Raw genomic sequence first — 14,320 nt, 5'->3', positions numbered from 1 at the left:
TGATAAACATAATAGGAAATTATTTAGAATCATCTGATTAAAAGTGACATAAGAGTTTAGTCTACTGACTTGCATAAGTTCACAAGCAGGTTTTCCACATCCAATATGGCGGGCCCACCGAACTATAACCACCATATATATATATATATATATATATATATATATGATAAACATAATAGGAAATTATTTAGAATCATCTGATTAAAAGTGACATAAGAGTTTAGTCTACTGACTTGCATAAGTTCACAAGCAGGTTTTCCACATCCAATATGGCGGACACACTGACATATAGCCACTATGGTGTTTCCTGTGACCAGCATGGCTTCTCCTGCACGGCTGCTGTGTGACGTCATTATCCCCTCTACACTTGTGGTGTTGTCACCATGACGACAGTTGGTGCGTGCGTGCGTCTGTGTGTGTGAATGAAAATGAGTTGAAGTGCATTAAGTCGAGGTTTTTCTTGGGGCAAGTTGCAGCTGATGATTTTGTGTCTTGATGGACTGTTTGTGTACCCGGAGAACAAGACAGCATTCGGAGGATCCCTGTAAAAGTACGAAATCGACCACAATGCTTAGTTGGCATTGTTTGTATTAAAAAAATACATTTGAGTCATTCTTTCCTTTTGGATCAAGAAGAAGGAGACGTATTATGATATATTTTTTCCAGTTTTAGTTTAGTGACATAGTGGTAATACCCCAACTCCCCTGAAGAGGGCGCTCATGTCACTAATGTCCCACATACGCAAAATCAACATACTGTTTTTTATTTTTATTGGTCTTTTTTTGGGGGGGTGGGTCAAATCAAATCAGCAATCAAAATACAAAGTTTACATAAAAACCAAAGAACAAAAGGTGTCGAAGCTTATCCTGTCTCCCATCTCAAAATGTCTACCCTACAATCTAAAACTAGCAGACTACCAACATTTCGTGCAACCAAATATCGCCCCATATATATATATTATTTTTTTTTCGACATATATTTTATAGATGGATACATGTTTACACAACTTAATAGACATAATTTCATCCATAATTTTGCTAAGGTCTATAGATGGATACATGTTTACACAACTTAATAGACACATAATTTCATCCATAATTTTGCTAAAGTTATTTAACTATAGTATCTTTTTATAACTGCAGTATACAGTAATCCCTTGCTATAACACGGTTCATCTTTCGCGGATTTTTTTCGTGCAATTTATTTCTTATGTATTTATATATTTATTTATTTATGGGGCCAGTGCATTTTGTTCTGCATCCTGATTGGCAAAGTGACTGTAGACTAAACAGTTTCCGCGCCGCATCACTGTAGAGCGTATGTCCTGTACAGTATTTCTAAATACAGTACTATACTGGTAGTAAATTGTTTTTAAGAAAGCATTGATTATTTATTTATTTTAATGCTTGGGCCTGAAAAAACGGTTTAGTCGTTGGTGTACAATACTGTATACGTAATAATTGTAAAAAAAATAATATAAAGATGATTACTTCAAAGATTTCACTTATCACGGGTTCTTTTTTGGAATGTAACCCCCGCGATAAACAAGGGATTACTTTCAATGTGTTTTTGGACATGTATTGAAATAATTTGAATGACACCTTTTCAATTCATAGTCAAAGTTATCCCAAAAGTTGACTCCTTTTACCGACCTACATCTCTGTTTGCCATTAATTCTGTTTGTTTTTTTTCCTAAACAAATCTTCCTCTCAGTTCATTAAAACTAATTGTGTGTTTCAGGGACAGCGGTTACCACAGTAGACAGCTTATCAGGTTACAGGGTGCTTGAAAGGGGTAAGGGAGCATATTGTTATTTACTTTGAACATGAACTGGGCAGTTTTAAAGTCCACCAGACCGTATAATTTAAGGATATATGATTTTACGAATAGATTGATGGGTGCACGATAATCTGAAATGTTTATTCTCCACATTGCCCTCTTTTGTAGCATAAGAACGGCATTTGTTATTGTTTGTGTTCCCAGACCGCTACAAGTTAACTCGTGTATGGGACAAAGAATCAACTGAATAACAGCTGTAGGGAATGCTGCTTCAGAATGTCTTTTTATTTGATGTAATATTCCTATGGCTTTGGCTAATTTTGTGTTGACATAATTTACATGCGACTTCCACGGTACGACACATACGCACATCTTGATGTCATGTCGTTGATGAACTAAAGTATCCCCGAAGTATGCCACGTGTTTTGTTTACTAATGATGACGGAGGAATGATATGTATTAAAAACAGGACTTGTATCAACCTGTGCTACTCGGTCAATAAAGTGTCAGTGTGGTGATGTCATGGGTCCAACCAGACCCGACACGTTGGCTTATTGTTTACGAAAAAGAAAAAGTCAGCCGTCGATCAAGAAGGTCAAAGGCTTCGACAACCGGAAGAAATCAAAACGCAGCAATCATTCCAACCAAATAACGCGACATTCAAATCACGCTGTCATCAAGTAACACCGCAATCATCACGCAAACATCAAATAACACGAGAATGGTCACATTGAACGCAACGAATAATACGCCGATCAAAACAGTCAACGACTATAATGAGAGAAATCTCAGCTAAGATTAGCATGGAGTTAGCAGGATTGAAATGTTTTTCTTTTCTCGACTGCAACAACTGGCGTTGCCACATTGTTCAAGTCTGCAGCTGTCAGAAAAAGCGGACTCGCACAACCAGTTGCCATGTAAATAAAATGCCGCTTCTCGTTCAGACCGGAAGTGGCACATATAATTCAAAGCACAGGGTCGTAGGTGGATGGCTGAAGGCTCATTGAAAGCTTCATCAGCAGGTTCATATTTAAAATGACTTTGTTAGCATGGCAGCTAACAGCATTAGCACGAAAAAAGATTCAGGCGGAAATACTTGCAGTGGCTTTCACATTCTGGCAAACTTTAAATAAGCAATTGAAATTCATATTCCAGGCTCGGGATTTCATAGTGAGACAAATTCAACCCAAAAAGTGAGGGGAAAAGCAAAAAAACCCCCAAAAAAACAGGTTGGCTGTCATCTCATGTCCCATGTAAATCCGCTTCAATTCCGAGCGGCGACTCCCAGTTCCACATACGCATCTGCGCTCTGCGCTGACGCTCCTTTCTCCTCATCGTCGGCTCCACAAATGGTTCCAATTTTGGTATTTGCTCGTTGTGTTTTTTTGTTTGCTTTTATTTTTTTCCCCCCGACATTTTTAATGAACCTTTGGTGTGAACATACTTGAAAATCTGCAAATAATAGTATGTTAGTATACAGTACAAGAACATCAACATTTTTCAAGGTGTATTATTTTATTAGGAAAAAACAAATACCGTAACCAAACCCCCAATAAAACAAAGACAAGACGAATCAAAGAAAGAAAAAAATAACCCACAAATTTCTTTCATTCAAGATCTGTTCGTGATAACGCACCAAGGCATTGCAGCATACAAATACTTTTTGTGTAGCGATTACATTCTACAAGAAATATTTGACAATTTGGAAGAGATTTTGAAATCCTAATTTTGTGTCAGTAAAATTTGCCAGTTAACAGCCTAAGATTGATCACAAAGAACACTGGAAAGATATTATGTACAGAACTCGTCATTAGACCAATTGCAAAGGTATCTCCAGTTTTTCCACACATATATTTTTCAAAATCCATCCAAAATTTTGATGACATGGTCCAAATACAAAATAAATGTGGAAATGTCTCTGACTCACTTCTCCCAAAGATTAATTTATCATCGATTTGTTGTCAGTCATGCGTTCGTTCACAAATCAACCTTTGGTGACGTCACAACCGGCGTGAGGTTTCCCCCCCCCCCACACCAATGCGGTGAGCGCGCACGCACACTCACGCACCAGACGCGACGGGACTCACGCAAACACACAGATACATAGGTAAGTCAATGAACGTTCTTACATTCAACTATTTCCACTCTCGACCAGTTAGCTTGTTGCTAAAAATGTTGATGACGTACAGTGCGTGCGTGCGTGGAGCGAACCGCTCACGTGTGAATGCATTTTAAGTGCACTTAAGGACGCCCTGTTTGTTGTCAGTGTGGGTTGGTGACAGGTGTCGTTAAAAGAATGTCTTAGTCGCGCCTTGGGCAACTTTGAAACATTTGAAGTTTGTTTGCGTTCCCTCCGCTTACAAATACTGAGTATTTCCCCCCGAGGACGTTGCGCCGTCAACGTCACGTGACGCGGGGCCCCCGCCGGCCTTGGTTGGGAAAATGAGGCTTGAAAATTGTGACAATCGAAGCTGTTTTTTCTGCTCTGAAATGCTTTGGGCTTGACTGCTAAATGTGCCGAAATCACGCTACGTCAGCTGTAATCAAAGCCTCGGGTGGCTTGTAAGTATCCCACGGAGTAATCGTCAGGTTTTTCCATGCTGTGACAACGAGGCGCTCCAAAGCAGCCAAGCCAGCGTGGAGCCTCTGTCCACGCACTGGCTATCACGGGCCGGTCCAGAGAGGACGCAGGACAAAGTCTGCAGCCACCGCAGAAACTTTTGTCAACGGCACCAATGGAAACTATATGGAGGAAATGTACCAGGCGTGGCTGCAGGAGCCCGCCAGTGTACACAAGGTACACAAACTTCGTCACGTTCCGTTGGGACTTAGCCGACTTACTCCCACTCTAATGCCACCGCTGACACAATCTTGTAACTTCTCGCAGCAGACAAATATTGACATTTATTCATGATGAATTCCTGAAATCTTCAACAACAACAAAAAAAAAAACACAACAAAATTGCAGTTGATATATTTCCACTCCAGTCCTGCAGGTGGCAGTGATGTGCATTGGCATTACTGTATAACACATCAGCCTCTTTGGTCAACTCTTTTCCACAATTATAAATGTATACATTTTTTATTTTTCTGTTTTATTTTGGCCCTTGTAACATGGTTTGTGCATCCACCTCACAGACAACCATCTCATGCCCCCCCCCCCACCTTTTTTTGGTTCATCCACCTCAGAGACAACCGTCTTATGCCCCCCCCCCCCAGTAGACAATCATGAATGGAAGCCTTGTAAACATCAGCCCTTTGAAACTGATAAGAGCACCCTCTGCCTTGTCTTGTTAGACAATAAAACACTCTCCTATGGAAAACAAGAAGATAGCATGGTCTTTGTAAAGTGGAAAAAAATATCTTGTAAATCTGACACACAATAGAAAAAGGTGTTATTAACAACCCTGCCAAGTTTGATTGATTAAAATTGACAGGTCTATAAAATGAGGCTTGAAAATTGTGACAATCGAAGCTGTTTTTTCTGCTCTGAAATGCTTTGGGCTTGACTGCTAAATGTGCCGAAATCACGCTACGTCAGCTGTAATCAAAGCCTCGGGTGGCTTGTAAGTATCCCACGGAGTCATCGTCAGGTTTTTCCATGCCGTGACAACGAGGCGCTCTAAAGCAGCCAAGCCAGCATAGAGCCTCTGTCCACGCACTGGCTATCACGTTGGACATCAAAAGAAAAATGTTTAAAAATCACCGCTTCTTAGCATTCCGCCTTGACATGCGCACACTCACTACCGACAATGAGGCGCTCTAAAGCAATTCTCTGAAGGCCCTCGGGATTATAAATCTTCTGGAAAATTGCAAAAATTGATTTTTTTTTCATAAAAGTATATGAAAGCCTGTCCTTTGCCTCCGTGCAGTCGTGGGATGTTTTTTTCCGTAACGCGCACGCCAGCCACCAAAGCCCACCGCCTCTTCGAGGGACCCTTCCGCTGAGCACCGAGCCCGACGTGGAGAAGTTGGTGCGGGATCATCTGACGGTCCACACGCTCATACGCACCTACCAGGTACCCTGTGCCCGATTTCCTGGCTGTATTTAGCCATAGCTTGGACAGTGACTTTTAAGTGTTCATCACAATGTGTCGTTGATGTTGTTGCAGCTGCGAGGCCATCACATTGCCAAGTTGGACCCTCTTGAAATCAGCTGCGTGGACCTGGATGATTCCCCCTGTAGCATCGGCTCCCAGAAAGTGGGTGAGGGAACTTTTTTCTTGTTTTTATTGCATTCATCCGTTTTTGGCAACCCACCGCTTGTCCTGTAATGATATTATATTTTATACTTGTAGTTTCATCTATCCATTTTCATAGTTTCTTCTTTACATCATTGAATTGAAGTGAATAAAACCTTTTATTGGTCCACTTTTCATCGTGCGACAGCACATCATGTTCTCCATCCATTTGCATTTTTATCTGCCGCTAGCCTGCGAACCAAACTGCAATTCTTGCGAATGAAATATAAACATGCTCTGAGCTATTTCCCGTACTATGACGTCGTTCCGCAGCCATTAGCTTTCCTATTAGCTAGCCTACAAATAAATTTTTAGCCCATGGAGCTAATCAGTGCCTGTTTTGTTTGCAGTCACTTAATATAATGCTGTTAAGGCAAGGCAGCCAAAATTAGCGGGAAGCTAGTGGGTTGAGCTAATCTACTGGAAATGTAATATTACATTTTTGGATGTGTGATTCCCTCACTCCTTCCAGTGTTGGGGGCAAATTGTGCATTTGTGCGCCCCCATAGACACAAAGCGCTTCGCGGCACTAAAGGCGGGGCCCCCCTTTGCTCCGCTAACAATAACAACACAATAATGCGATTCACGCGGAATGTTAACCAGGTGTCCCTGGGACAGGTAACAATTGACTTTCCACACCAGTTTTAGAAAGTACGAAAGAGTTGACATGTTTGAAGTCATTAGCGTGCTAGCCACCTGACTGTGGTCTGAACACCACGTCTTGACTTGTGTCTGATTTCAGTAATTACTTTTAGGAACTGGGACTTGCTTGGCGAAAACTTCGGAAAGACTCGACATGTCTTACACTTGAACTATATGACTCAAGTCCTGTTTAAATGTGAGGTGGGGGGTGGGGGGGATCAACTTGATTTGAATTTTAATGGCGACTCTTGGCTTTTTACTTCGACACTTTGGACATGCTTGAAACTTGAAAGTTAAAACTTTAGACAGATGACTTGCAGGCACAGTACATGACTAAGTCCCAACTCGGCTGCACTGTCTCATTTATCTTTGTTGTGATTCAGTCATAACTTTTCCTGTTGTGAGGTGGACCCCATGATGCCTAATCAGCATCAGGTTCAAAGGTTGCTTATCAGCGTCTCCTTGGATGTACTGTAATGCAATTGCATTGCGTCTATGATGACGGGTCGGGATGGGTGGAATGAGAGAAGCACGGGTTAAAGTCTAAACGTTGTTTTAAATAACACAAGTTGACGCAGCCATATTCTACTAACCCCGCCCCCATCGTCCCCTCGTGCTGGCAGTGCAAGTTTCTTATCTGAGGCGCACACACAACATTGTGATAATCGCAAGCTGACCTCCAGCAAGAACACAGACAAACAGAAGCGCCACTGCTTCATACGGTTCCTAATTTTGTTGACCGACTTCACATATCCCACCCTCACAGTTTCCAACTCTCCACGTTAATCTCCCACTGGCGCCTCGGTGGTTTGATGTTGGTGGTCGGTAATGAGAAAATGGATGGCATCTTCATTCATTTTCCTGGAGGATCTTTCACCATAATGACCCTGCCTCTCACCAACAGGTTTTTATGGTCTGGATCATTCGGACTTGGATAAGATGTTCCGCCTTCCCAAAACCACTTTCATCGGCGGCAACGAGAATGCGTTACCCCTCAGGGAGATCATTCGACGCCTCGAGGTATAAACACGGTCGATGAGACCCTGCACCATAACGCCAGGGTTCTGAGCTTCAAACCTTCCTGGCGTGTAGGAGGCGTACTGCCAGCACATTGGGGTGGAGTTCATGTTCATCAATGACGTGAAGCAGTGCCAGTGGATCCGAAAGAGGTTCGAGACTCCCGGAATCTTGCAGTTTAGCGCAGAGGAGAAGCGGATCATGCTGACCCGGATGATCCAATCCACCAGGTGTGAGGACGATGAGGTCGCGAGAGCATGACGCAAGGGGAGGATGCAGTTTCTGCAATCTCTTGACAGGTTTGAGGAGTTCCTCCAGAGGAAGTGGTCGTCTGAGAAACGTTTCGGCTTGGAAGGATGCGAGTCGCTCATCCCGGCTCTCAAGACCATCATTGACAAGTCGAGCGCCAGTGGCGTGGAGAGTGTCATCATGGGAATGCCGCACAGGTTCTGAAAGTAGGCAAAATTCTTCATCGGTTCTTCATGAGGTCTTTGACGCTTGTGTTTTTGTCCAGAGGGAGGCTCAATGTTCTTGCAAATGTCATTCGCAAGGAACTGGACCAGATCTTCTGCCAGTTTGATCCCAAATTGGAGTCAGCAGATGAGGTCTGGGACCAAAGCGTTGTCATCGTGTCCTCGTGAACGCTCTCGCCAAATGACATTGACCCCCCCGCATTGCTCTCAGGGTTCCGGTGACGTCAAATACCACCTGGGTATGTTCCACAGGAGGGCAAACCGCATCAGCAACAAGTTGGTCACCTTGTCGCTCGTGGCCAACCCGTCCCACCTGGAGGCCGTGGACCCTGTGGTCCAGGGCAAGACCAAAGCTGAGCAGTTCTACAGTGGAGACACGGAGGGCAAGAAGGCAAGTGTCATCCCATGCGTGATCGCCACCATCTGGCAAGGCTTTTTGTTATCCTTTGGTGTTTCCTTTAGGTGATGTCCATCCTCATTCATGGCGACGCTGCATTTGCCGGTCAGGGGATCGTCTACGAGACCTTCCACTTGTCCGACCTGCCGTCTTACACCACGCATGGTACCGTGCACGTGGTGGTCAACAACCAGGTGCCAGATTCACACCTTACCTCCAACATTTATTGGGGGAGTCCTTAGCTCGGGGGTGGTAAACCTGTTTCGGATTTAAAGGCATAGTTCAGTTTACAGTGCTGCAAAATATATTAGACTTTTGTGTCAACGGGAACACATATGGTCATTTTTTTTCAACATTTGTATTCCTACACCGACATAAAACGAGCTGGAGGGCGGGATCTGGCTCGCAGGCTTTTGCGTTAGAAACCTGCGCTTTAGCTGACCACCATGTCGCGGCACAGATCGGCTTCACCACGGATCCCAGGATGGCTCGTTCGTCCGCGTATCCCACAGACGTGGCTCGCGTGGTCAACGCGCCCATCTTCCACGTCAACGCCGACGACCCCGAGGCGGTCATGTACGTGTGCAACGTGGCGGCCGAATGGAGGAACACCTTCCACAAAGACGTGGTGGTGGACCTGGTGGGTGACCCGCGCCCTCTGGATCGCTCTGGTCTCCAAAACGGATTTCAATACCGGAAGCGGTGTGTCTTTAGGTTTGCTACCGACGGAACGGTCACAATGAGATGGACGAGCCCATGTTCACGCAACCGCTGATGTACAAGCAGATCAAGAAGCAGAAGAGCGTCCTGCACAAATTGACGCAGAAGCTCATCGGAGAGGGGGTGGTCACCGCGCAGGAGTACGAGGTAAATGTCTTCCACGGGGAGTAAACGTTTCACTTTTGAATCGGGTTTCCAGTCTTACCCTTCAGGTTTAAAGCCAGTTCCGAGTTACTGCGGCAAAAATCAAGGAAGTCGAGTCCAGTCATATGATCTTGCTCAATCACAACATACACATTCACCATCCAAATCTGTACCTCTGTGACATCCATAATCACCTCGCTTTTACCGATCCCAAACCAGTCTCTGGACTCTTGATGGCTTTATTTTCTTCTCAATTAAGCACCGAACCCACAAGGGTCCATTTTGTGTCTCAGGAGGAAGTGGCTAAGTACGACAACATGTGCGAGCGAGCTTATGCTCGGTCAAAAGATGAGAAGATCCTGCACATCAAACACTGGCTGGACTCGCCCTGGCCTGGTGAGACCAACATTCAGGACCGGTTTCACACCGACAGCATCCAGGAGATGACTGTTATTAATGTTTATTTAACCCTCAAAACATGTAAGTCAAGAGGCTGTTTTCTCAACGTCTCGCTAGATTTTTTCACTGACGATGGCCGTCCCAAAACGATGAGCTGTCAGTCCACTGGCCTCGCCGAGGACGAGCTTGGCCACATTGGACAGGTGGCCGCCTCCGTCCCTGTGGAAGATTTCACTATCCACCCAGGTACTGGCCTTCTTTTCGAATGTTTATGTGATTTTAATTCTGATCATGTTTCAAGTCGGTTTCAGGTTTGGCTCTCGCAGGCTTTGAGAGTTTTTGCATTTCAGATAAGATTCCATTGTGTTTCCGGTTTGATTCTTATCAATTTCAGGTTTTAAGTTTTGACGTGTTTCAGGTTTGCGTCCAGTTATGCTTGTTTTTTTTTTTTTTTAAGTCTTATCGTGTTCCAGGTTTGTGCCTTGATGTGTTCCAGGCTTGAGAGTTGTTATATTTTAGGATTGCATCTTGTCCTGTTCCAGGTTTGAGTTTTATCAGGTTTAAGTGGCTCAGGTATGAGTCTGGATGTGTTTCAGGTTCGAGTTTTGACATATTTCAGGGGTGTGTTTTGTCATGTTTTAGATTTGGGTCATGTTGTGTATTAGTTTTAAGTCTGGTGGCGTTTCAGGTCTGAGTCGCATCCTGAAGGGCCGAGCGGACATGGTGAAGCAGCGCGTGTGCGACTGGTCGCTGGGTGAATACATGGCCTTTGGCTCTCTGCTCAAACAAGGCGTCCACGTTCGTCTCAGTGGTCAGGACGTGGAGAGGGGAACCTTCAGGTCGGTGTAACTACATAATCTCAAAAAAAAAAACGCTTCCGCCGTCACCATCTGACTGGTTTCATTTGCATCTCAGCCATCGACATCACGTTCTTCACGACCAAAACATAGACAAGAAGATTTGCATCCCTATGAACCACATCTCCAGCGACCAGGCCGCATATACCGTCTGCAACAGCTCACTGTCAGAATATGGAGTCCTGGGTGAGCTGTGCACAAATATTCCAAACCCCGAAGCCTTATCCAAACTCGAATCCCTATCCACAAAAACCTTGACCACCTAACCCTAAAACCAAACCCAACATCCTACTGACTCAATACTAACATTAACTCTGAACCCCAATCATCACCCTCAGCCCTAACTCGGATCACGACCCACAAACAATGAAGCCTGAACAGCAATCCTCCAAAATTTCATCGACCTGAACCTCCGCTGTGTCCTTGTTCTCCTGCATGCGGTCAGGTTTCGAATTAGGCTTTGCCATGGCCAACCCCAACGCGCTGATTCTGTGGGAAGCCCAGTTTGGAGACTTCCACAATACGGCTCAGTGCATTATTGACCAATTCATCAGCTCGGGTCAGGCCAAGTGGGTCAGACAGAATGGCATCGTGCTGCTGCTTCCCCACGGGATGGAGGGAATGGTATGTTCCAACTTCGCAACTCGTGGCTTTTGTGTACGGTATAAGGAACACCTCTCTAGACCGCCGTTCATAGCTTGCACCCCGACTATCCTTTTTGATGCGACATGATGGCGGCTCAGGGTCCCGAACACTCGTCAGCCCGCCCGGAAAGATTTCTTCAGATGTGCAAGGATGATCCGGATGTGTTTCCGGTGAGTTTCTGTCCTGCTGTCGCCTCGTTGACTTCAGTAAATGTCAAGTTTTCATCTCGCCTAACTTCTCAGAAGCAGCACGACGACTTTGCCGTTCAGCAGCTGTACGACTGCAACTGGATGGTCGTCAACTGCTCCACTCCCGCCAACTATTTCCACGTTCTTCGCCGACAGATCCTGTTGCCCTTCAGGAAGCCGGTCAGTGGCTGCGTTACTTCGCTCTACCTTGAACCCAAATCAGGAACCCCGTAACCCTATGAAGATCCCTGGACCACAACCCGCGAACCATATTCCCTAACCCTAAAATTAACCCTGAACCCAAACCCCCAACCCAAAGCCTAATCCTGAACTGTGACTTCCTAAACCTACCCCCTAAAGATGAACCGTAATCCTCCAACCCTGACCCTTAACGTAACCCCAGATTAATAATCCCCTGAACCCAAACATCAACCCATAGCCAAACCGGAAACCCAATCTGAACATCAACCTCTTCTTCTGTCATGACAGCTGATCGTGTTCACTCCCAAGTCACTACTGCGCCACCCGGAGGCTCGGTCCAGTTTTGACCTCATGCTGCCAGGTGAGCACAAATACAAAATGTTCCGTTTCTGGGGTATTGTTTGATTTTTGTCATGACAGCAATTACTGAGCTGTGGTATGATTTTTTTTTTTAACACTTTCATGCATCCTGTAAGATGATAACATAAGCTGTGCACTATAGTAACCGCTGTACCTGAAAGGGTTAATTGACTGAACAGTTCAATATATACCCGTAGAAATCCCGATGTACTAATTTGGGAGATGTGAATGAGTTAAACATTCCAAACGCAGTCCCTTGTTCAGAATCATTCACACCTGCCCTTCATTTCATCAACTATATAGTCCCACTATTTACAGTAACCCCGCAGAGTGATTAGGGACCCTTACTCTGCCCCCCTTCTACAGGAACGCACTTCAGGCGTGTGATCCCAGATGAAGGTCCGGCGTCCACCCAGCCCACCAGCGTGAAGCGAATCGTGTTCTGCAGTGGAAAGATTTACTACGACCTGCACCGCGAGCGCAGCAAGCGAGACCTGGACACCATCGTGGCGCTGGTCCGTGTGGAGCAGGTACAGCCGCACCCGGTCTATCACGTCACCTCGGCCATTCGCGAGTCAGGGTTTCTAACGTGACCGGTCATCGCAGCTGTCGCCGTTTCCGTTTGACCTGGTACGGACCGAGACTGAGCGCTACGCACAGGCGGATTTGGTCTGGTGTCAGGAAGAGCACAAGAATCAGGGCTACTACGACTACGTCATGCCCCGCCTCCAGACCACTGTTGGCCACGTCCGGCCCATTTGGTGAGAGGGCAACCTAACCTGTAACCTGAACTGTTACCCTCTCCCAACCCCTTACTTTTACCCCAACCCATACCACTAACTACTCACCATAACTCTAAATCCCAACCTGTAACCAACCTAACTCTGAACCTGGCCCCAATCCCTAATTGAAACCCCAAGGCTAAAAGCTTGGTTGTGTGTATTCTGTCAGGTACGCCGGCCGCGGTCCTGCAGCCGCCCCAGCGACGGGAAACAAACAAACCCACCTGGCGGAGTTGCAACGCCTCCTCAACACCACCTTCGACCTCAACGCTTTTTCAGGAAACCACAGCTGACCTCCTCCAAGGACCTTGAGCCGCTCACAGGGTCCGCCATCACGGCCGTGTAGCATCGCCGTAAACACGGAAACCTATACGCACAAATCTGTTCATCTAAATCTAAATAAGACTGTAAATATGAGGCAAAAAAGGGGACTCAAGCTGGTTGTGACTCACAGTTACAACAAAACAGAAATCAGTCAAGCCAAATTTGCCAACCAAGCATGTCAGTTAGCCTAACGAAGTGCTGCTATCTTAATGCTACTCTACAATGTCACCATCAACGGGCTAGCATAAATTAGCAAAAGATATTTTGATACTTTGTGATCAATATGAAAGTGAAATCATTTTTCACAGTCTTAACTGTAGTCCAAGGGACATTTCTCAGGGATTTTAAGCTTATTTTTAACGTTTGATGATGTGAATAATGAAGCCAAAGTGTCATTACCTCATGGGATGGACATTTTGTGATACATTAGCAAAATAAATACAAGTTTGACTTTTGATGCAAAGACAACTGAAATGTCAGGTATTTATTTTGAATGTTTCACACTTGACGTCACAAATTAAAGAATGGTATTGATAAATGTCGGAGGTGTGATGCGATCCTAGCCCAGTGTACATTGTTGTGAATGCTAATGTGCTTAATTGTGATTGGCTACCGACCAGTCTAGGGTTTCAATTTCGGTATAATGAAGACGTCAATTGTCCTTAAGTGTGAATGCCAGAGTGAACCCCACTTTTCACACAGAATCAGCTTGGATATCGACTCCAGCGGACCGGATGGTTCAAGGTCGCAGCGATGTAGTTTCTTTTTTCTGGCACTAGAGGGCATCATGCGTCAATTTGAGGCTCATCAGTTGAGCATGGAGCAGGAAAACAGGACACAAAGGCAGACGCTTGTCGGATTTTTAAATGTTTTTTTTTCTTTGTGTTGCGAGCCAAAATTTGAATACAATCGAGTGTCCAGATATGCCTTATCTGAAACTCGTTCAAGTCACTCACAAGGCCACCCCCCTTAAAGGCACACCCAAATAAATGTTGGTTTAGTTACACTTTATAAAAGCTTTTGATTTCTTTACTTTTTTTGTTTTATTTATATTTCACAGGATAGTTTACTTTTAAGGTTTGTATGTCCTCTCATGACCACATGCACACACTTGTTGATGTGGTGATGTCATGAGAGGTCATTATGTTCAG

At 44.9% G+C, this 14,320-nt stretch overlaps 1 protein-coding gene across 3 annotated transcripts; it reads left to right on the top strand.

Moving 5' to 3' along the window:
* The first annotated feature begins 4,453 nt into the window (after positions 1-4,453).
* On the top strand, positions 4,454-14,129 carry ogdhb (oxoglutarate dehydrogenase b). Of its 3 annotated transcripts, XM_019856369.1 has the most exons (22): positions 4,454-4,576; positions 5,652-5,798; positions 5,892-5,985; positions 7,567-7,682; positions 7,755-7,909; positions 7,979-8,125; positions 8,194-8,284; positions 8,364-8,543; positions 8,615-8,743; positions 9,010-9,189; positions 9,264-9,416; positions 9,707-9,809; positions 9,930-10,058; positions 10,501-10,651; positions 10,728-10,855; positions 11,115-11,293; positions 11,413-11,484; positions 11,557-11,682; positions 11,992-12,064; positions 12,430-12,593; positions 12,670-12,824; positions 13,015-14,129. In XM_019856369.1, exons 1-22 carry the CDS (start codon positions 4,526-4,528, stop codon positions 13,136-13,138), a joined length of 2,847 nt encoding a protein of 948 aa, XP_019711928.1. In that variant the 5' UTR covers positions 4,454-4,525; the 3' UTR covers positions 13,139-14,129. The 3 variants fall into 3 exon arrangements, with proteins under 3 accessions (XP_019711928.1, XP_019711929.1, XP_019711930.1); XM_019856370.1 differs by lacking the exons at positions 4,454-4,576; positions 5,652-5,798 and having other exon boundaries at positions 5,910-5,981; XM_019856371.1 differs by lacking the exons at positions 4,454-4,576; positions 5,652-5,798; positions 5,892-5,985; positions 7,567-7,682 and having other exon boundaries at positions 7,759-7,831; positions 7,910-8,125.
* The last annotated feature ends 191 nt before the right edge of the window (positions 14,130-14,320 follow it).

This window comes from Hippocampus comes, unplaced genomic scaffold (assembly GCF_001891065.2).
Source record: "Hippocampus comes isolate QL1 unplaced genomic scaffold, H_comes_QL1_v1.1 scaffold213, whole genome shotgun sequence".
NCBI classification, from domain to species: domain Eukaryota; kingdom Metazoa; phylum Chordata; class Actinopteri; order Syngnathiformes; family Syngnathidae; genus Hippocampus; species Hippocampus comes.
Note: the sequence above shows the minus strand (reverse complement) of the source record. Positions and strands in the feature narration are given on the sequence as shown.